Source organism: Ictidomys tridecemlineatus, chromosome 14 (assembly GCF_052094955.1).
Source record: "Ictidomys tridecemlineatus isolate mIctTri1 chromosome 14, mIctTri1.hap1, whole genome shotgun sequence".
In the NCBI taxonomy this organism is placed as follows: Eukaryota; Metazoa; Chordata; class Mammalia; order Rodentia; family Sciuridae; genus Ictidomys; species Ictidomys tridecemlineatus.
In genome coordinates this window covers 61,410,298-61,435,808 of record NC_135490.1, presented here as the reverse complement: position 1 = coordinate 61,435,808, position 25,511 = coordinate 61,410,298, and the positions used below count along the sequence as shown (strand labels likewise).

Below are 25,511 nucleotides of genomic sequence, written 5' to 3'. Positions count from 1 at the left end.
TGGTGCCAAGCCGAGACCTTGGCATTTTGGTGGCCTGTACAGGGATGTCTGAAGCTTGGGGGTAAGTGAATTTGCTCGCTCCTGAAGGAGAGCAAAAAAAATGGGTGACCATTTCAAAAAACAATGTGTTCTGGTTTTGATTTATTTTGTTTTTATTTCAAGTTGCCTGTTCCTAGAACTTTCTCAGGCAAACTGGGGAAAATGGTTGACTCAAGGTTTGACTTTGTTCGCCTCTGAGGAAGAGAAATTGTTAGAGGAAGGAGGCACCCCAGTAAGACCAAGAACAGCTAGGGCATATGTTGATACAATACAAAAATGTAGCCCATGGCTTTTTAAAGACGGGTTATTAAGTATATCAATGGGACCATCATGGTATCCTGTAGAAGGATTTTTCTTCAACAAGAAAGAGATGGCTAGTTCTGTTTACTATACTTGTCTAAGATTTTGGTTTTTAGAGACATCTGATTAATTTGAAAAGCTACAGTGTTAAAATATCAACCACTAAATATGAAATCAAGTACTCTTTACTTATTAAGTTCCATAAGGTAATATATTTAAACATTATGTGTGTTTTCATAAATTGGTGAATGGAAAAAGGTTTAATATTGCTTTGGTCTGTGTCTTTGCTGAAACAAGGTTACTAAGTGTTAAGATTCTATCATGTGTAATTTATATACAAAGAGTATAAGAAGTTTCAGTTGGGTTTCAATTACAGTATAATAGTACCTTAAAAAACATGAAAGTATTTCATCTTATTAAAGTGGAGTAATTTTATAAGGGTTGTTTCAGAATGTAAATTTATAAAAAGAGTTAACGGTTAAAAAAAGGATATAAAAAGGTTCAAGATGTGGAAATATATTTTAATATAACAGGTTAAAGGTTAAATAAATGTTTCTAGATGAGATAATCTCTGTATGGTAAAGTAAAAAGTTGTAAATGCCATTTAAAAAGATTTTGAGGAAACTAGACTTACTTTAAAAGCTTGAGAAAGGAAGAAAGAAGAAAAAAGGTATTTGTACATGGCAGATTGAGACAAAGCTTCTTAATGGAGTAAAAAAGAGCCTTTGGTTGAAGGGCAGCCATGTAAACTAATATTAAAGCGATTTATACAGAATCTAAGCCTCGTTTTAGAGAATAAAGCGGTAGGTGGTGAAAAAGTACATTTAAAAGTACAGTATAGAAGATAATTGGAAGGCTTTGAAAGGTTAAATTGAAGGTGGTCTAGATACCTTCATGGCGGAAAAAAGATTGCTTTACTCCTCAAACTATTAAAATGTACTTATTAAACCAAAAAGAGGGAGATGAGATAATCTTTGTGTGGTAAAGTAAAAAGCTGTAAAATGTCTAAATAAGTTGCAAAAGCCTTTAAAAGGTTAAATTGAAGGTGGTTAAGATGCCTTCATGACGGAGGAAAAAAAATAACCCATGAAAATGGGAAAATAATAAGATAAAAGATTTAGATAAAGAAGATTAAAAATTTCAAGTGGAAAACTTCAAAAACAGAAGTACAAAAAGGTAAAAAGAAAAGAGAGAAGATGTAGAAAGATAAAAAAGATATAGGAAGATAAAAAGATGTAGAAAGACAAGAATTTTAAACCCACAAAATAGGAAACAAAAGAAAACTAGGAGAGAAAAAAAGCAACAAAGGGTAAATATAAAAACTTTAGAAGAAAACTAGAAGATAGAAATAAGATAGAAAATGGTTGAAAATGTCAAGTAAAGGTATTTCAGATAGAAAATGCAAAAGGCTAAGACAACTATGGTTTAAAACCACATCTAAAAATTATAAGGACTAAAATAATTCTAAAAAGTAAGGCAGAATGCTTTGAAAGATTTAAATTTAAAAGGATCTTAAAGGGGTATTTATCCCCCAAAGATAAACTTAAAATAACCCTTTTTACTCTAAACTTTCTAAATTTGGATTCATCAGGACTTAGTGCTGCGGAAAGACATATGTATCCGAAAAATGTACATAAGCCTAAGGTACTTTGGAAAGATATTCTAACAGGACAATGGAAAGGTCCTGACCCAGTGTTTGTCTGGAGTCAGGGTTCTGTTTTTGTGTTTCCACAGGGAGAACAGCAGCCGATTTGGATTCCAGAGACACTAACTAAAGCAATTTCTACAGACCAAAAAGAAGATAATTTGACTGAAATCCATAACAGCTGATATCCAGAGCTCCAACTTGGCTATTCTTACATCTGTGACAGTGATTAACCACGGTGCCTTTTTTCAATATCTATTTTATTATTGCATTTTTCCCACATCATAAAGTTCAATTTTATTTTTTGAGCTCATACAAACCTAGGTTAATGTTTTTCTGATCAGTTTTGTTTTTTGACTGTGTTATATTTTTTGACTGTGGAGTTTTTAAACATTGCAATGGAGATTTTACCTAGGTAAAGTTACAAGGCCTTTATTATTGTCTTATGTGTTTTATGTTATGTATGCACTGTTTTGTGTTGCATGTCAGTATGTGTGTATGTCCATATTTTTATATGAGGAGCACTCATGAAAAAATGGATCCGAATTTTTTTTATTCACGTGATTTAAGTGGTTTAATTTAAATTAGGTAAACAGCTGTTAATGATTGCTTTCAAAGGTGATTAACAGATCTATTTGCTTACTATTGTTTTTAAAGGTGATTAACAGATCTGTTTGTTTACTTTCACTTTTCCTTTTCATTATATTTAATAATTCTGTTCAGGATAATGTCTCTTTAACATCATTGTCAGAATTCTCATCCCAGTGCCGGGGAAGACTAAGAAAACCAAACTATAGCTTCTATAATAGCTACACCACAGTAAACTGTATAAACTGATGCATCAATGAATATAACTCAACAAGTAATGCTCAATCAAGGATTTGATTTACTTTGGGAGGAAATGGACATATTGATAGACTCTTCCACTTTGAACTGCCTGCAGAACTTGCCTGGACTATATATCAGTTGCATGCATTGTGAACTATCGTCTGGTACAGCGAATTGTGGTACTGCTGGCATATTTTTGCTGATGGTGTCACCAGTGATGCAATTTCCTTGCCAGCGCACCCCATGTTAATTGTGGTAATGCTGGCATCTTTGCTGATGGTGTCACCAGTGACGCAATTTTTCCAAAGGAGCTGTCAATTGGCTTGGTGTTGTGGCATTTCTGTATCTTCCTCCCTTCTACTAGTGATGGTCTAAAATTTGGGGGCCAACAGAGGTGAGGCAAGAACCTCACCCCCCCAACTGGCACCAAGGTTAAATTTGGGGGCCAACAGAGGTGAGGCAAGAACCTCACCCCCCCCCCCCACTGGTGCTTAGGCCTATCCACAAGCATGGCTGAATGCTGGACCGGTAGTCAGTGACGGGTTGATCTGGTTGCAGTGGATTCAACCTAAGACAGGAAACTGACGTGTAAAGGTCAGTTCTCCCATGACGGGTAAGAACCACATGTTGAATTGGACAACCTACCAGGCACGGTCCTAAGCCACATTGCTTGTTGTTTAATTAATCAGAAGGGGGGAGATGCTGAGGGCCATTACCAAGTAGGAATGACCTTGGCACACAGAAATTTTACATTTAAGAAGAAATCCCATACTCCTCTATATAGAAAATATAAAACATCAGGTTATCTACAATTTAAAGAAAATAAATGTGGGTAACAGGCTGTGTCCAGGTCTGAGTTACTCCATGGTGTATAGATTGTGCCTAGCACTGACTGACTCTATTTTAAGAGCAGTGGTTACTCCATTTTGAGTACAAGTGCCAAGATAGAATGACTCTACACCTTGTTTGTACAAATAAACAACAACCATCTGCACAAAACAACCATAAGACACAAATGGATAAATAACTTTGTCATGACAACTTATCAAACTAAACAAAGAGCTCCTGGACACGTGGACACCTCAAATCATATCAGAAACACCAGACACAGGAATGTATCAACTTCACTTGATGTAAACCTCTCACCAGTTCCATAAAAAAATCCATAAAAGAAGGAGTACACCATGAATGGACACTGTGGCACACTGACTCCATCCCCTGGTCACTCATCATGAGCCCTTGCCAAGGCAAATTGCTACAGCATTGAAACTCCAACTCTCTTCAGCTCAGCAGTTTCTCCTTCCTAAGGCAAGACTTACCAGACAGACTCCCACTTCAATCTGACACTTCAGGCTGACACCCTGGAAGACTTGCCTTGACAACTCTCAGAACTGGTTTGTGAAAACCCTTATCTAATCACTTGCAGTGACTCTCTGCATTCCTATTTGTTTTGTCTCTACCTTTGGCACTGTAATCTGTAACCCTGTGGTCACCTTAACCCTTTCTCTTTCTGTAACCTATATATATTATTGTGTGGAGTATGATGTGTGACTTGAGTGTTATAGTTATTAAAATTAAGATTAAAATCAAATAAAAGAAACTGTGATTACCTCAGCTTAGAGCTATCCAGTGACCCATAATTACTCAGAGAATTGCAACAAGTGAAAATGATGTAACTTGTGAATTTACTGTTATTCAACAAATGATGACATTGTAGAAATATACAAATATGTCCAGTGTATGTTAATGGCATAGCTTGTTCCTGAAAATTGTCATAGTCATAGAATTGCACTCAGTAAAAACGAAATCCAATGAGTAATCCACTTGCAAAATAATTAGATATATACAGATGTTTTTTCAAACAAATAAGTCATTTGGCAATAAAGATAAAATGTGAGACCCATACTTTGATAGGGACTTGATGACAGAAACCATAATCTTGCTGCATGAATCCAAGACCTGTCTTGCCCTGCAGTGTAAACCATTTGAGGTGAAACTCAACTCAGGTGCTGAAAAGAGGGCACATCTTGACTTTGTACAGATCAATGGCCAAAGGTTGGTGATCTGGGAAAGCAAATTACCTGTACATTGGTACTGATTATCGAAAGTGATATATAAAGCAGTAAAAAGAAGGGGAGCAAACCTCAGGACACACAGGTATGATTACAACTCTATAAGGTGGACTACTTTGTAATGCAAGACTAAAATATTATTTGAGTGAACAAGAAAATTAAAAGTAAAATGGCTAGCTCTGGGAAGAAAGATAAGGGAAAGAGTGCACAGAGAACACCCTCAAATGTTGGTTGCCTCTGGGAATCCATGGTATCCTACATGCCAGAAGGTTAGGAGAAAATTATTAATGGCAGATGCAGAGAATATGGAATAAGGTATAAGGGATCCTAATAATAATGATGTCAACACATTTATATATATATGACAGCCAAAGAAAAGGTGTTTGCAATATTGTTAAAAAGCCTGTTACAAGTTGATCAGGACAGACACAAAACCAAGCAATTGGCAGTTAAAGTACATAGGAAACATAAATATGCAGATAATATGATGGCAAGTAGACCAATCCCTGGGGCCATGGAGCCCTCATCCCAAGGACCTAGGAGATTATAATGATCCTTGCAGGGGGATCTATATGGCACAACCAATTTAAACTAGAAAAACAGTAATACATTATATCCATGGATAACAAAGGCTTCAAAATACACCAGAAGACAGAGAATACACAAGGGCGGAATTGCAAAAACTTAGGACAGATTTTATGCAGAAACAAATCATATATGTTGATTGGCTAGTACCCCTATGGGGTAGAGGGATAAATATTATAGCCTTAAGCATATTCTAAATGCATAAACTCTTCTCTTTAGCAGAAACCCAAATTTAAACCATGAGCTGTTAAGCTTATAGCTAACCACCCAAAATCATGTCATCATAGGACCAGGATAGCAGTAAGCTGGAGAACATCAAGCTTAACAAAAGCCCTTACTGCAATACTACTAAACTGAGGATAGTTTTAAATGGCTAGGTTTATACCAAGCCACTAAAAACAGCAATCTCCAGCAATGATATTTTGCCAGAAATGCATATGCAGAGGCATATGATATAGTAGCAAGAAATGACGTAAAAAAAAGTTTAACTAATAGATGCACTAGGACATCAACAATGCTCATTCATGAAGGCATTGGCAGACAGCCAGAACATGTGAGACATGAGAAGCATGTGCCACCACACCCAGCATGAATACTGACATTAAAGGCCAATCAGAGATCTTCACAATAGGGAGATAGACTTGATGGAATTCATTCCAGGGGCAAAACAAATCCATGGCAATATAATTCATTCCAAGGGCAAAACAAATTCCGCCTAGTTAAATAACATTCATAATGACTGATTTACAGATAGATCAACGTCCATAGCCCAAAGGAAAATAAATGGAAATCAGCAGCCCTGAGAACCCAAGATAATATGGTCCTCATGAAGTAGGGTTTTCATTTTCTGTGCAATGTGCCAAATGCATAGCAAAGGTACTCACAGTCAGACAATGCATAATTGAAGAATGAAAAAATATGTATATTTAATAGGCTTGTGAGCACACAAGTGGAAACAAAATGATTATAAAATAAATGGACAAGGGGAAGTCACACCAATACTGGAGAGCACTACAAGAAGGCTCACACACACACACACAAAATTAACATCAGGTTCACATTCACACACATATCACCCTGTTGGAAGAAGAGTGAAAAACAACTAAATACAATCAAGTAAGAAACTGACTAACACAAAGCATAAGAATGGAAGATAAAATACCCAAAGTAAAATTCATAAGGAATGCAGATTACAACTACAGACATCCACTTCCAACTGTAACACTTAGAAAGGAAGAAGATAACACATGAGAAATATCCAAGGTGCCAAGCATTAGAATAACAAGGAAAAGAGAGAAGTAGCCAATTAAGAAAGACCCATATGAAAAAATTACATAAGATATTAATTACATGTGCATTCAAAGAACATGTGGGCACCAGTGAACCATACTAATGGAGACAGACAGAAACCAAAAAAGTAACATGGCATGAGATGCAGAGGGTAATATGAGGAGGTGAAGAATGCCAAAACTCTTTGACAATATTTCAATACAGAATACCAACAGATATCTCTGCAGATATACCCTGCAAATAGAATTTATAGGGCAAATACAATACCAAACCCACAAAAATATACAGTAACAATGGTAGAAATTTACATAGAATTAAGTTCAGCTGTAGAAGCAGTTAAGCCACCAGCCTTTTACAACCGTAGCGTTAATGTTATGGTATGCAGCCTGAGGGCCACCTGGGACAATATAAAGTCATCAGAGATCCCATTTTGCAGCCTGGGCAGTACACCTGGGATATACAATGGAATTTTCATTTACCACATAACCCTATAGCATCAGAATATATAGAAAATTTTAATGGACTATTAAAAAGAGAATTACAATTAATGCTAGAATTTCTGACTTTCTAACTAAAATTGCTTTAGGCTTATTTCAATCAAAATCAGAGAGAACATACAATTAAGGGAAATCCTCACTCCTATTTAAATGTACCTATGAAAATATAGAAAGAAAGGAATTAGAAATACCTAACATGCTACCTTTCAAGTGCAGATCAAAACTAAAGATAAAAGTATCTCCCCACAGGATATCTTGGCATGGCTGAAAATTCCTATTGGACAACAGGACATAAGGGAACGTGACAACTACAGAAAATCTATAATCTCAGTCCCTGCAACTAGGTGCACAAAGGGACTAATCACACTGGCCATTCGGACATTATCAGTCATGTTAACTATTACGGCAATAATGACTTCTTTAAATTCATTGAACTAAGAATATAGGAAGGGCTATTTTCAAATTACAATATAATACTTTCTAATTCACCATTAACAATTGGGCCATACTTTCCAATATTTAAGACATACAAACGTAATAACATATAAACAAAATTTAAGATAGAAAACATTACGAATATAGACCCCTATGAAAATAACACAAATTATTACATAAACCCACTTCTACTAGCACACTACAAGACTATATACAGGAAGATATAACATTCATATTTCCAAAGATTCTTAAGGACATTATCGAAACAAAGGATTCGCTGTAGTGGCTGACACGGCACAAAAATTATCTTTGATAAAACAACCCGTGTTGACCCTGGACTCACAAATTATTATTTTCATATAAAAATCTTGGAATGATGTCCATTTTTCATACGATATCCAGGACAACACAACCTGACACTGTGGGACATACGGTTACCAACTGTAGCTCCAGGCATATCATTTAAATCTTGCTGTATGAACCATGCCTCAGGAGGAATCCTGCTACATATGCAGAGTATGCTGAAGTGACACACAGTCCATAAGAACAGCACAGTACACAGTGGTCAAAAGGACTCACACTACCTGCACCAAAGCTTTACAAATCCAATCTATGTAAACCCCAATGCACTTCTTAGTTAGAATCATCTACTAACAAACACCAGTTAGGATCCACATATAACATAGAAAGGATGATTTTTGTCACAGCCAAAGCAATGGCACATTGTGTGATGTTAAAGTAATAATAGATCTCCATAGAACCTACCTGAATAACCACCCACTGACAGATACCGCTTAAGAAAACACCTATAATTGTTTGTAGTACTTAGCATAAGAGCACATTTAGCAATTTCCAGAATATAGGAAGCTGAAGTTGAGGAAATTAAGAAAAACTTAATTTAATTTTAAATGGAACTTGAATGCTTTTCAGCCATCAACAGCACACACAGTGACTGCACTATTTACATCAATTCAGCAAATTTATTCCCTACTAAAAAAATACGACAATTGGTAGAATTACCAAGAACAATTCAATTACAACCTGAACCATAAAGTGGACATCATGATATCATTAAAAATTGGCTATAAACTCTCATGCACTATGTGATTCAAAATAGACTTCAAACACAACATAACTGGATGCAACAGGTACTAGAAAGTGCATGACAATACATCAGAAATAGCATGCAAAGTGGATCATTTTACATTGAGTTTTGATCAATAAGAAATAGCACAAATTTACCCATCCAGGCCTTCTGGTTGTTCAGCATCAAGAGATTATCACTACACATAATTCAACATTCATGTGAAACATTATTGATAGCTTATCTCATCATAGCAATACCACAAACATGCAATTATCATAAATATCAAATTTCAGCTAGAGGACACTCATTATACATATCAGGATATTAACAAAGAAATTATGTATGAATGGTCATAATTATTGTATTATACATTTGAAGAGATTACCCCAATCATAGATTATTCCCCCTTAAACATAGCAGTCATATCTACATATGTTCGTAACATGGGAAACTTTGTAAAGCTAATACATTATGTATCAAACACTGAATCAAATACTGAGGTGCAGTATTACACTCATACCTCAGGATCAAATGCTGAGGTTGGCATAAACTCATAATATATAAATTGACAAATGTAATCAATATTACAATAAATGGGAAATCTTATCTAACCATATACTCAAGAAATGTCATAGAGGAACCTGTCTGAATCATGGCTTGGTAAAATCCAAGAAACCTCACAGGTCAATATAACACATGTGGACAACATTATTGAAACAAATCAGGAAGAACTCAAAAAACAGCAAAGGACATCCCTTTGCAAATGAAAATGTAAAGTGCTCAAGAAGAAAAGAAGATTATGTGAAGGACTTGAGAAAAATTGAGAAAGATAAATATATAAAAACATGGTACATAAAACTGGTAAAATTAACATAAATTTCAACTTTGCAAATATAAAGAAGAAATCTTACAGATGTATAATGCTATGAATCCTCCCAACCACACCACCACATGCAAAACCACACACACACACACACACACACACACACACACACACACACACAGAGGCATACATAAATGCAATTTGAAACTCAATGTTCAAACCAGTTCAACAATATCTGGGAGGAAAAAAGGGTGGTGTGAAAAAAAATTTCCACAAAAAGTATCAAGCAAGAGGAGGGTATAAGTATAAAACACACAGAGATATACAGAGAAATAAATGGGGAATTTGATATACCTATTGTTTTTAATATTCTCTTAAAAATAGAATTACCTACATTAGAAGATGCCAAGAAATAAAAAGTAATAAAAATAAACTACAAATGTAAATACCAGCTTATTTTAAGTGTTTACTATGCCTTGAGTGGTTTACATGTATTATTATGTAATTGTCTCTACAATATAATGAGGTTATTATAATCTCTTTTTATATTTGTACTATATGAATAAATCCAATTTAGAAAAATCAACTTGTCCAAGATTACAAACTAGAAAGTGGAGGAGCTAATATTTTAGCCAATTTCTCAAAATTTATAACCAGCATAAATTCTGTCTCTTCAGTAGGCTGAGAAATTAACAGAATTAATGGAATTAACAACAGGTTTCTGGTTGTGTATCACATGTCCATTTTCTCTATCTTTACTAATAGATCTCCTATTTTTTTTTATTAAAACCACTAATATTTAGATATTCTTTGGGGTAGCAAACTAAATTTTTAAATTTCTAAAGACCAATAAAACAGATCATTATAAAGGAGAATGATAAAATTCCCCTGGTAAATTAAGAAATAAATGTATTCTTAAATCAATACAAGAACAAATATCCAACTACATGACATTTACAAGAGACACACTTAAAAGAGAATAAAAGTAAGATTAAAAGAGAGTTGAGCAAAGAAATCCCAAACAAGTTTGCATAAAATGAAAGCAGGAAAGTCAATGTTACATACTAAAATATTCCAGAAAAAGACATTAAATTCAATACAAATGAATATTTCCTATTGATAAAAGGTCTATCAATAAAAAGCAGAGCAGATCCACCCACACTGGCCACTGCAGGGCCCAGGTGCACAGCACACCTGGTCCACCCCTTTCCTACTAGGGCAGACACTCACCAGAGCCTAGCCTCTGGTGCAGTTCCGCCCCTTCTGACCAGTGTACTACCACGGGAGGTCAAGCCCAGTGGCCCAGATCAACCCACTCCAACTTACACAGGTCCCAGACCCAGGATGCGGTAGCATCCACTGAGGGACACAAGCAGATCTGGAAGCCCCAAAATCAAGGTGAGGTACAGACAATCTGTCCAGGTACTACAAGAATATAGGGAAGAAACTGTAATTTCTCAGATTCACACTGCAGGAAAGGAAGACTCATAAACAGCATGAAAAAACAAGGGAGGAAAGTACCCCAAACAACCCAGTGCACTATAATAACAGAACCTCTGAACAGCGAAGTTGATGAAATGTCAGAGAAGGAGTTTAGAAGGTTAAATGATCTGTGAATTAAAGAATGACCTAAATGAGCAAATACAGGCAAAAATTGATCACTCCAACAATGAGATAAGAAACCAAATACAGGTAGCAAAAGATTACTTCAAGAGAGAGATAGAGACCCTGAAAAAAAAATCAGTCAGAAATCCTTGAAATGAAGGATACAATAAATCAAATAAAAAAAACTCAATAGAAAGTATAACCAACAGACTAGATCACTTGGAAGAAAGAACATCAGATAATGAAGACAAAGTATACAATCTGGAAAATAAAGTTGATCACACAGTGAAGAAAGTTACAAATGAGGAACAGAACATCCAAGAACTATGGGACAGCATCAAAAGACCAAATCTAAGAGTTATTGGGATAGAGGAAGGCACAGAGTTTTAAACCAAAGGAATGCACAATCTCTTCAATGAGATAATATCCTAAAATTTCCAAAGCATGAAGAATGAATTGAAAAACCAAATACAAGAGGCTTACAGGACAACAAATGTATAAAATTACAACAGATCTACACCAAGACACATTATAATGAAAATGCCTAGCATAAAGAATTAGGATAGAATCTTAAAAGCCACAAGAGAGGGGAATCAGATCACATATAGGAGGAGACCAATTCATATCTCAGTAGATTATTCAACCCAGACCCTCAAAGCCAGGAGATCGTGGAACAATATGTACCAAGCCCTGAAAGAAATGGATGCCAACCAAGAATCTTATATCCAGGAAAACCAAGCTTTAGATTTGATGATGAAATAAAAACATTCCATGATAAACAAAAGTTAAAAAAATTACAACTAGAAAGCCTGCACTACAGAACATCTTCAGCAAAATATTCCACAAAGAGGAAATGAAAAACAATGATGAAAATCAGAAGAGGGAAGAATTACACTAAAGGAAAATCTATTCAGAGGAGAAACCAAATCACGTTAAAAACCAAAAATAAATAAAATTGGCTGGGAATACAAATCATGTGTTAATAATAACCCTGAATGGCCTAAATTCACCAATCAAGACATAGACTAGCAGATTGGATTAAAAAAAGAAAAGAAAAGAAAAGACCCAATAATATTCTTCCTCCAAGAGAAACATCTCATAGATATAAAGACATTCACAGACTGAAGGTGAAGAGTTGGGAAAAATCATACCAATCAATTGGACTGTGGAAGCAAGCAAGGGTTTCCATCCTCATACCAAATAAAGTAGACTTCAAAGTAAAGTCAATCAAAAAGGACAAAGAAGGACACTCCATACTGCTCAAGGGAACCATACCCCAATAAGACTTAACAATGATAAATATATACAACTCAAACAATGGAGTGGATATGTTCATCAAATAAACTCTTCTCAAGTTCCTCAAGTTTAAGAGTCAAATAGACCACAACACATAATTTTGGGTGATTTTAATACACCTTTTTCATCACTAGATAGATCTCCCACACAAAAACTTAACAAATAAACTATAGAACTCAATAATACAATCAATAACTTAGACTTAACTGACATATATAGAATATTCCAACCTTCAATGAGATAATATATTTTCTTCTTAGCAGTACATGGATACTTCTCTAAAAAAAATATATTATGCTACAAAGCAACTCTTAGCAAATATAAAAAAGGAGAGATACTACCCTGCATTCTATCAGATCACAATGGAATGAAATTAGAAATCAATTATGAAATAAGAAATAAAATCCACTCCAATACCTGGAGACTAAATAATATACTATTGAATGAACAATGGGTTAGAGAAGACATCAAGGAGGAGATTAAAAATTTTTTAGAGGTGAATGAGAACACAGATACAACATTTCAAAATCTCTGGGACACTATGAAAGTAGTTCTAAGAGGAAAGTTCATTGCATGGAGTTCATTCCTTAAGAGAAAAAAAAGTCAATAAATAAATGACTTAACAGTACATCTCAAAGCCCTAGAAAAAGAAAAACAAATCAACATCAAAAGCAGCAGAAGACAGAAATAATCCAAATCAGAGTTGAAATCAATGAAATTGAAACAAAAGAAACAATTTAAAAAACTGACAGAACAAAAAGTTAGTTCTTTGAAAAAATAAATAAAATTGACAGACTCTTAGCCATGCTAATGAAAAGAAGGAGAAAGAAAACTCAAATCACTAACATACGTGATGAAAAAGGAAATATCACAACAGACACTACAGTAATACAGAAGATAATTAGAAATTGTTTTAAAAACCTATACTCCAATAAAATAGAAAATATCAAAGGCATTGAAAAATTTCTAGTCATATAATTTTCCCAAATTTAATCAGGATAATATACAGAATTTAAACAGATGAATTTCAAGTGATGAAATAGTAGACACCATCAAAAGTCTACCAACCAAGAAAAGCTCAGGACTGAATGGATACACAGCCGAGTTCTACAAGACCTTTAAAGAAGAACTAATACCAACACTCTCCAATTTATTTCAGGAAACAGAAAAATAGGCAGCACTTCCAAACTCATTCTATGAGGCCAAAATCACTCTGATTTCAAAACCAGGCAAAGACACATCAAAAAAGAAAACTTCAGACCAATAACTCTAATGAACATAGATGCAAAAATCTCAATGAAATTCTGGCAAATCAAATACAAAAACATATCAAAAAGATCATGCACCACAATCAAGTGGGATTCATCCCAGGGATGCAAGGTTGTCTCAACATATGAAATCAATAAATGTAATTCATCACATCAATAGACTTAACAATAAGAATCATATGATCTTCTCTCTTTTTAATTGCTTTTATTTTTTAAATACATGACAGCAGAATGCATCACAATTCTTATTACACATATGGACCACAATTTTTCATATCTCTGTATATAAAGTATGTTCACACCAATTCATGTCTTCACACATGTACTTTGGATAGTGATATCCATCACATTCCACCATCATTTCTAAGCCCCTGCTCTCTCCCTTCCCCTTGCACCCCTCTGCCCTATCTAGAGTTTTTCTATTCCTCCTATGCTACTGGCTCCCTACCCCACTATGAGATATCAGATAAAACATTCGCCATTTTTTTGATTGGGTAACTTCACTTAAAATTATCTTCTCCAATTGCATCCATTTACCTGCAAATGCCATGATTTTATTCTTTTATTGCTGAGTAATATTTCGTTGTGTATATATGCCACCAAAAAACCAAATAAACTAATTAATAAATGGGCCAAGGACATGAACAGACACTTCTCAGAAGAGGTTATTCAATCAATCAACAATTATATGAAAAAATGTTCATCATCTCTAGCAAATTAGAGAAATGCATATCAAAACTACTCAAAGACACCATATCACTTCAGTCAGAATGGCAGCCATTATATAGACAAACAATAATAAGTGTTGGCAAGGATGTGGGGAAAAGGGACACCCATACATTGCTGTTGGGAATGCAAATTGGTGCAGACAATATGGAAAGCAGTATGGAGATTCCTTGGAAAACTTGGAATGGAACCACCATTTGACCCAGCTATCCCTGTCCTCGGACTACACCCAAAGGACTTAAAAACAGCATAAACAACATATTACAGGGACACAGCCACATCAATGTTTATAGCAACACAATTAACAATAGCTAAACTGTGGAGCCAACCTAAATGCTCTTCCGTAGATGAATGGATTAAAAAAAGTGGCATATATACACAATGATCATCTCAATAGACCCAGAAAAAGCATTTGACAAAATACAGCACCGCTTTATGTTTAAAACACTAGAAAAACTTGGGATAACATAAACTTATTTCAACATCATAAAGGCTATCTATGCTAAGCCCTAGGCCAACATCATTCTAAATGGAGAAAAATTGATGGCATTTCCTCTAAAACCTAGAACAAGACATGGATGCCCTCTTTCATCACTTCTATTTAATATAGTTTTTAAAACACTGGCCAGAGCAATTAGACAGATGAAAGAAATTAAAGGAACACACATAGGAAAAGAAGAACTCAATTTGTCACTATTTGCTAAGGATATGATTCTATACCTGGAAGACCCTAAAAGTTCCATAAGAAAACTCCTAGAACTAGCAAATGAATTCACCAAAGTTGCAAGATATAAAATCAATACTCACAAATCAAAGGCATTTCTGTATATCAGTGACAAATCCTCAGAAAGGGAAATGAGGAAAACTACCCAATTCTTAATAGCCTAAAAAAATTCTTGGGAATCAACTTAACAAAAGAAGTGAAAGATCTATATAATGAAATTTACAGAACCATAAAGAAAGAAATCAAAGAAGACATTAGAAGATGGAAAGATCTACCTTGCTCTTGGATAGGCAAAATTAATGTTATCAAAATGACCATACTACCAAAAGCATTATACAGATTTAATGCAATTCCAATCAAAATCCCAATGACATTCTTTATAGAAATAGAAAAAGCAATTATGAAATTCATCTGGAAAAATAAGAGACCCAGAAAAGCTAAAACAATCCTTAGCAGAAAGAGTGAAGCAGGTTGCATCACTATACCAGACTTTAAACTATACTACAGAGCAATAGTAACAAAAACAGCATGGTATTGGCACCTTGGTATACCAATGCTACAGAATAGAGGACACATAGACTAACTAACAAAATTACAATTATCTTATATTAGACAAAGTTGCCAAAAACATGCATTGGAGAAAAAATAGCCTCTTTAACAAATGTTGCTGGGAAAACTGGAAATCTATATGCAACAAAATGAAATTAAACCCCTAGCTTTCACCATGCACAAAACTCAACTCAAAATCAATCAAGGACTTAGGAATACAATCAGAGACCCTGCATCTAATAGAAAAAAAAGTAGGCCCTAATCTGCATCATGTGGGATTAGGCCCAAACTTCCTTAATAAGACTCCTTTGGCACAAGAATTAAAATCAAGAATCAATACATAGGATAGACTCAAACTAAAAAGATCTTTGAGGTGAATAGAGAGCCTACATCTTGGGAGCAAATCTTCACCCCTCACACATCAGATAGAGCACTAATAATTAGGACATATAAAGAACTCAAAAAGCTAAACACCAAAAAACAAATAACCCAATCAATAAATGGGCCACGGACCTGAAGAGACACTTCTCAGAAGAGGATGTACAATCAATTAAAAATACATGATAAAGTGTTCATCATCATTAGCAATTAGAGAAGTGCAAATCAAAACTACTCTAAGATACCATCTTACTCCAGTCAGAATTGCAGCTATTATGAAGAAAAATAACAACAAGTGTTGGCAAGGAAGTGGGGAAAAAGGTACACTCATACATTGCTGGTGGAACTGCAAATTGGTACAGCCAATATGGAAAGCATTATGGAGATTTCTTGAATAATTGGGAATGATCCCACAATTTGACCCAGCTATCCCTCTCCTTGGTCTATACCCAAAGGACTTAAAAACAGAATACTACAGGGACACAGCCATATCAATGTTTATAGCAGCACAATTCACAATAGCTAAACTGTAGAACCAACCTAGATGCCCTTCAATAGATGAATGGATAACAAAATGTGGCATATATACACAATGGAATTTTACTCAGCAATAAAAGAGAATAAAATCATGGCATTTGCAGGTAAATGGATGGAGTTAGAGAAGATAATGTTAAGTGAAGTTAGACAATCCCCAAATGTCAAATGTTTTCTTTGATATAAGGAGGCTGATTCATAGTGAGATAGAGAACAGGAGCATGGGAGGAATAGACAAACTCTAGATAGGGCAGAGGGGGTTGGAAGGGAGGGGAGGGGGCATGGGGTTATTACTGATGGTGGAATGTGATGATAATTATTATCCAAAGTACAAGATATGAATTGGTGTGAATATACTGTGTATACAACCAGAGATATGAAAAATTGTGCTCTATAAGTGTAATTAGAATTATAATGCATTCTGCTGTCACATATAAATAAAAAATTTAAAAAAGAATTTCTTATAAATTTCACAAAGTGGAAATCATGCAAGTAATGTCATCTCTGGACCATAAATTTCTACCAAAGTAGAAAGAATAACCGCCCTACTTCCAATAAAAGCCCCTCTTGTGGAAAATGAAGACATCCTACAATGTTCCTCTAAAGTGATCATGAATCAAAGAAGAAATCAAAATTAAATTTAACACAACTTTAAAGATGAACCAGGCACTAATAAAAGTAACAACTTTTTTTTTTTTGTCAAAGTCTACAGTCAAAGAAATACTCCGAGGAAATATTCTAATAAATCAAACAAAACTCAAGAATCTGGGGAAATTTGGTCATCTGGAATGGTTGTCTCCTGGGGAGAAGACTACACCAGGATGGTGGGGCTGGTCACTAGACGTGCGTAGTGCTGTCCTGTATCTTCTGGCCTAAGTCATATTAGGTAGAGACAAAATGGTCTTTAATACTGGAATACCCAGTTGATGAGTCTACCACAACAAGCCTCTGGTGGAGCTGACAGAGGAGAAGGATGAGTTTAGGAAGAGGGTTCAGAAGAGAACTCAGGAAACCTGTTCCAGTGATGACATGGAGCTCTGAGTTTGAAGATCCAGTGGCTGTGTGGTATAAATATGTATATAGAATTGATGGATAAAACTATTTTTAAAAAGAGATTCATGAAATATATAAACCTGCAGGGAAGTTAAATGAAATCAAAAGGTACTGTTATGGCACATCAAGTGAGAAGAAGAAAGGTATGAATTAGGGAGAGAAGAAAGAGAGATGCTTCTTTCTAACTAAAGGTGGAGGATGATCTACTGTGCAGTTAATGAACCCTTCAAAGACACTTTGTGTTCATTGTTTCCCTTTCCTTGGAAAATGTCCTGTAGAGCTAAAAATCAAAACTTTTATTTAAAACTAATATAGCTATATAATTTATTGTGCAAAACTATAAATTGTTGAAAATGAGATTCTATTAATAATTGCATCAGGAGAACCAAAGAAATCCCAAATTTATGATCATCGTGGTTATAATATACAACATCATGTTGATTTGGTAATTACTGTTTAACATCTCCAACAAATAATAATCCAATGCAGAAATGCAGGTACATGTTTGATATCTCTAGGCAGCCTAAGAAACCAAAAGAAAATCAAAATTTCCTGATATCTGTGTTTAAATATTATTTCATAAATTTCTTCTGGATTGATTTTTCGTTACAATTCTTATTAAGAGAGTTGATCAAAGCAATAAAGGTGTTATTAAAAACTGATAAAATTTTATAGAAAATCCAACCACAAGATGGATTTTTAAAAATTAATATATGCACAGAGGAATATTACTTATTTCTAGAATGAGACAGGGTTCAGCATCAATATTAGTCTTTTTATATTTATAGATGTCAACACTGAGATAGCTTGATGACGTAAATATCAATAATAATTATTACCTATATACACTAGTTGCATATTTTCACACTTATGAATTCATATAAATATTATAATATGTTAACTCATCCTCATATATTAACTAACTTCTTCATGAAATTCTATAGATAACATTTTCATCCCCATGTTATAATTTCCACTTATCAAAAGGAGGTAATGACGATAGCTCTCTTTTATAAAATGCACTATTAAAAGGGTTTGGGAAAAAAGAACTGGCATGAGGGTTATTCAGATAGATGGATTTTAGGAAATAAAAGCTAAGAAAGTTGGAGAATACCTGCACCTGCCCACACCCATGGACATCTGCTGATGACCTGTCTTCCTTCCCCTTCCTCAGGGAAGTATGTATCCTTGTTTAAAGATATGGTCTCCATGAACTAGCTTGAATTCAGATCTGATTTAACTGGCACAACTAGACTTACTCTCTACAAGGTTTGCCTCAAGGAGTAAACTATTTTATTACTTGGACGTTTATAGTTTTATAAATATAACTTAAGGGAGGAGTTGAGTTGTCTTAAGTGGACTACACCCTTAAAGAAAATGTTACTGAGCATTTTCAGATGTGAAGAAACTCAAGGCAGTGGTTGCTTCTTGGTTTGGGGTGAGGAAGCTCTCTTATAATATATCCTTTGTACTTGTTGAATATGGTACTGTGTTCATATAAATACAACAGTGCAGCTATCCACAAAATCAGTTCATAAAAATTTTACTTCACCAAGTTAGTGTAAGCATGGTGCAACATTTCCTATCAGTCTTTTTCTTTACATATATGACAAAGATCTCTAAACTAGAGCACAATCTTATGCCATTCACCAAAATAAATCCTTGATGCTTGGTGGTATCTATTCAGACTATAGAATAATGAATAGAAATCTACAAAAAATATAGGTAAAGAGACAACTCGTCTCAAGTTGGTGGACAGGCTTATTTTATTTTAAAACACACAGTGGCCGTAAAGAACATAGTAAGAGACTGATCTTTCCCCATGTTTCATGCTTGTTTGTTTGCTTGTTTGTTTTTCTCTGTAGAAGGAAAATCAGCAAAAAATGGCAAAATAATCTTTATTTGACCCACTTTCCAGCATCATTTTTGAACTATTCTCATTTCTGAATGAGTTGTGCTGCTCCATTGGTGCTAGTTCTCCTGTGTGATAGGGTTAACAACTGGAGCTGCGGCTGCTGCTCAGGCCTATTCATCTACTGAGAGGATTACACATTCACAGAAAAGATTATACATCTGCATAAAGGACTTAAGGCAGAACACAAAGACACAGAATCCCAGATTACCTGAAAAAACAGGATTCAGAGGAGACAGAAAAACAGCATAGAGGCACTAAATGATGCGAGAATTATGCTAAAAATGAATATACTTGCCAAAAATAAGACATAATGACATAATTTTGATTCCAAATTTTCTAGCCAAAAATGAAAGAGAAGCATAGTTATCTACACAATGAGTGACAACAACAACAAAATAAGGAAGACAATAATTGTCTAAGAATAGGAGAACAGGGCCATATATAGAATTGAATTCAGAAGAAAATTTCTTCCACAAGTCATGGTTATAAAAATATGCTTTGTGATGCACCATAACTTCAAGCCCATAGATCCTATACAGCTAATTGATGTCTTGTCCTGTTCTCTTCTAGAAGGTCTCAAGGAGACATCTGTTTGGAAGAGAATTTTTCTTTTCTTTTCTTTTATTTGTCAGATGTCTCCTTCTTGTTCAATTTTTCCTTATTTTTTTCTTTCTTCTTTCACCCCCACTTCCCCTCTACCTCCTTCCTTTTGTTCTTCTTCCTTGAGTAGTAACCCATGTGTCCTCTCTTAAAGTATTAAGGGGATTTGTCTGTAGATTTTTTGTATTTGCTATTTTTGGTGGTTTTGATAGAAACACTGTGCTTTCTTCATTGAAAAAGAAAACTGGGCACTTTATTTTATTTTCTTTGTTCAGGAATTTTAAAATTAGTATTAGAGATATCCACTCAAAAAATGGGTTGGGCTAGACCTTGAAGCCATCAGTTTCCCACAGGAGGGAGAGAAGAGGTGCATAATGGTGATAATTAGAGGTCTTTGACAACTCTACTTTTTAAAAAAATATATGGTCTAAGTTTCTTTTCTTTATGGACAGTTTTGAGAATTTACATTGTTATGGGGAATCATCCAGTTTTTAAACTTAATTGCATATGTGTGTGTGTGTGTGTGTGTGTGTGTGTATCTTTTAATTTCCTTGTTATTTGTATTTATTTTCTCACTTCAATGTCTTAATTCAAGTATTTGTAAATTTTCTCCTGATTATACTAATGATTTTCTCAATTTTATTCACTTGTAATGTCAGCTGTTTTATAGCTTATTAATTTCTATATTTTTAATTTATTCTTCTTGAATTTAATCTGTTTTCATTATTTTTTTAGTTTAATGCTTAATTCATTTATTTTAATTATTTTATATTTAGCAAAATAACTTTTACATGTTACGAATTTAACTCAGAACAACTTCCAATTTATACTACAGGGGCAAGGGATATCTAATAGTTTCCTTGCCTTTACTCTCTAAATATTCTCTAATTTTTCAAAAGTCATTTAAACAGGCTTTTAACTGGTAGGTCTTTGATATCTTACTTTCTTTTGATATATTTAATTGCACGGTGTACAGTGATATTGTCTGCTTATACTTTTTAAAAAATATGTTATTTAGTGATAGATGAACACAATGCCTTTATTTTATGTATTTATTTTTATGTGGTGCTGAGGATTGAATCCAGTGCCTCACATGTGCAAGGCAAGAACTCTGCCACTGAGCCACAATCCCAGTCCCTGCTTCTACTTTTTAAGGTTTATAGTTATCATTGTTACATATGCCAAAAGTCTACAAATGAAACATAAACATTTGTAAACGTAATCTTTCTTTTCAGAGCATGGATATTAATCATTTCAATAAACTGTCATTAATTAAGCTACTTTAGTCTTTATATTTATAATGATTATTATTTGATTTAGTATGTTCTAATATGAAATAAGTGAACTAAAATCTAATACTACCAATGTGATTTTTTTATATTACACTTTTCATCTTTGTAATTTTACTTATGTATTATTTTGAAGTTATATTCTTGGTATGATAATATTCATAATGTCATATGTTGGTCTTTACAAGGATTACATGTTGAGCTCCTCCCCAAAAAGATAGGTTGAGGTTCTAGTTCTAGGACCTCAGAAAATGATTTTGTTTGGATTTAGGGTTTTTGCAGATGCACTCAAGTTAAATGAGGTCACACCATGGGTTCTAATCCAACGTGACTTGTGATCTCATACAAGGGGAAAGTTTGGACACAGGTAAATAGACAGACAGACACACGAACACACACACACACACACACACACACACATGCACATACATACACATACAGGGACAACACCATGTGAACATAAAGGCAGAGGGAAAGGTGATGTGTTTTCATGCTAAAGAGTCTTAAGATTTCCAGCAAATTTCCAGAAGACAGAATACAGGCATGGAGAAAAGCATGGAACATTCTCCCTTGCAGCTTCACAGGCAAACAACACTGTCAATGCCTTGATCTGGGACTTCTAGCCAGCAGAACTATGAGACAATACATTGTTGTTGTTTTAAGCCATTGTTGGTGGTACTTTGTTAAGTGAGTGAGTTCTAGAAAATGAATACGAGTTACTTGGCATGCTTTTTTTTTTTTTGCTGTGAATTTAACTTACATGATATCAAAAATTTTCTACTAATTTCTATTGTCATTTGCCAGTCTAACTTCCATGATTTCTTTGTTTTCAGCCTTTAGTGCCTCTTTAATTTAAAAACATGATCAGATCATGTCAACCCATTCATGCTATAAGATCCTAGATGGCTTCCCTTACATTAGTATACAATGGTTCCTTTTGAAAACTTTGTCTCCTTCCTGTGAAGCACAAGCCCTTGGACTATTCTCCAGTCTCTTTTCAGACCTTACTGTCTCCCACCTTCCATGGTCTCTAAGACTATGAAACTTCTTTTGGTACTTGTGGTAACCTGAGCTCTTTACTTCCACAAGTTTGTTTCCTTTATCTGCAATCCTGTTCCCTTCACTCTTCAATTGCATTAGCCTACTAGTTCTTCATGTTTCAGCTCAAATTTTGCCTTTTCAGAGATTTCTTCTCTTATCACTCTATCTAATGGGATCTATCTCCTTAACAAGCACAACTTGCAAACTCATCATTCATAATACTATGGGTTAGCATCTGAATTTATTGATTTAGATGATTGATTTATAAATTTATTGTATTTATCTCCTCTACCACCACCAGAATTAAGTTCAAGTCTCTTGCCCACAGTTTTTATCATGTCTAGAGTACTGACCTAGCATGTGGTTGACTGTTTGTTTAAAAAAGTAAGGGAATTTCTATGAAAACAGAGAAAAGACAAATAGAAGGAAGGAAGGAAATCTAAAATTCATTTCATTCTCTTCTCATTCTTTCCTAAACATTGACTTGGAACCTCAAATAAACTCAATTATGCCTTTTGAGATAGAGTATTTATTCTAATCTAACATTTATTCCATTTCTTCTGGTGTTCCAACTAGATCATCATTAGATGTTACAGATTGAAAGGACATTTTTCCCATCATTACAGGAATTTCTACTGGTGCACAATCAATGATAAGTTCTTTCTCACCTGCCCCCATATGCAATGCTCCTATGGTGGGTGTTATAAGATGTCTTCTGCTTCCCTCTAGTGCCCTTTAATGTGTTCTTCCCAGTATTATATATGCTCACATAGTCAAATACGACTTGAACAGTTGAAGAGATCCTAACCAAGAAATCCTTGATATAATCAAAGAGAATCGCAAAATCCTCCGCAACAGGTCATACCCACAGGGATTTCAGGAAAAGAAACTGAAACTTTAGAAGACAGAAGAAAGGGAGGCACACTCCCGGATGATCACCATTTCATGCAGCTTTAATGAAAGCACTTTTACTTATATACTTCCAAGCAAACTTTAGCAGTTGATTATACCTGAATTAGCAACACCAACTAGAAAAGAGCCATGTTTTTGCTAGTTATAAAGAACAAAGTATGATCTTTAGATCATGTGAACCTACTTCCACTATATCACCATCTGATGGCAGCACATCCCAGATCATAGAAGGAATCTCCTTGTTATTGCTTTAGAACAAACTGTACTGTTGAAATCGTGATCACTGCAATGTTTGTTGATAGGGCATCTGCTATTCCCAGACCATGGGAAACACACATTTTCATGACACAGTCTTTTCTCAGGGTGTTCACAGTGCACTAGGGGAGAAAGGCGTGTGTCTAGATAATTTTAATAACAGTGTCCAGTAGATTTAACAGAGGCTAGAGGAGGGGCTTTCAGACTGATGTGGGGATAAGGTATGATTCCCTGAGGATACAATGCCTAAACTAAGTTGTAATATGTTCAAGTTACTGAAACTACAATGAGAAGTAAAGCAGCAGAAACCATGGAGAGGCGAAAACAGCTAGTTTGTGTAATGAAGAAAAGAGAAAGAGGTCTGCTGGAATCAAAGAAGGGGAAAGTAGATGTACATTTTAGGCTAGATTAGTTCACCAAATGTCAATTTTGAAAAAATATTCACCCATCTACTAATAAAGAGAATAAAATCCACACAACCTTTGCCCTAATTTATAGCTTTCTTTCTTATAAAAATCTAGCAATACTATAAAAACCTAATGCCCAGTATTATATTCAGTACAGAGATAAGTAAAGCACAAGAATGGATAGAAAGTGGTAGACACAGGGAGGTGGGGGTGGGGAGGGAGATAAAACCACTGGAATAGTAGATGCTTACTTGGGTGAAAAAACTGCACATACTGAGCCTTAATCATATCTGTGGCTTAAGTCCATTAGCAAGTTAACACTGAGAACATACTTACCAGCACTTGCCCCACAAAGGTCTGTGCTGAAAGCAACATTTCTATACGATCACGGAATACTCCATAAAAATAAAGCCTTCTTAAAGTACTGCTGTGAAAACTACCTGATGAGAGGAAATCCTATAAACAAGAGAAAGAAATCAACAGAGTGAGATGTAACTCAGAGAATGCTATCTGCCTTATTTCTGTTGATGAAGGCTCTTATCATGGTATCAGCCAGAGATCACTCTACCTTGCCCAACCCAGGGAACATCAAAGATGCTTATCCAGTATCTCATAGAATGTATCTTACTGAGTTTGTCTCTCTGAATTTTCTGCACAGTTTTGTTCGTTCTGAATTCTGCAGTCTTTATGCTTGCCTTTCTTGCCTATTCTGAGCCCCAGACCCTCCAAACTGACATGGCTGTCATGTTCAGAGCTGGGAGCAGCAAGCTGCTTTCTGCTCCAGGAATGAGTGTTTTTACATATTTCCATCAAAATACACGGATGAAAGAAAAATTTATAAAGGATATACTGTGATATTTAAGTGATTGCTCAAATATCTGATATTTTTTTTAAACAACAAGGAAGGTGGATAGTTGCAAAAATGTTTTGTTGCCTTTGCTTTCTTACCTGGTATCATATTCTCCCCAATTCACCATCTTTCCTTACATCTGCAGAACACCCCTACTTATTGTATTTGAAATGTTATCATAATAGGATGTGGTAGAGTAGGTATGATTAAATCAATTTTGCATTGCTAAAGAAACCAGGTTATAGAAGAATGAAATAATTTGCTCAAGAGCAGTGTCCATGTCTGTTAACAGAGTCTAGAACAGTCAGAGAGAGGGATGCTGAATAATAAGGGCAGCCACAAGCTGACCGAGTCCTTTGGATTTTCTGAAAAGCTCATTTTACATGGAGCTAGGGTTTCAAAATCATTCAGTTTTTATACTTATATTTTCTGAATGGTATGTAGGGAAGCCTCATTAAAAGAGTCTGATGGAGTTGACATCCTGATCAATGGTTTTGTCCTTAAATAC

General features: G+C 34.8%; 1 protein-coding gene across 1 annotated transcript in view; it reads right to left on the bottom strand.

Moving 5' to 3' along the window:
* The window catches only part of Kcnu1 (potassium calcium-activated channel subfamily U member 1), a 167,076-nt gene that overhangs the window by 139,710 nt on the left and 1,855 nt on the right, over positions 1 to 25,511 (bottom strand). The window contains exon 2 of the mRNA XM_078031345.1: positions 24,490 to 24,609. Coding sequence (XP_077887471.1) covers positions 24,490 to 24,609 — 120 coding nt within the window. The remainder of the gene's footprint in view (positions 1 to 24,489; positions 24,610 to 25,511) is intronic.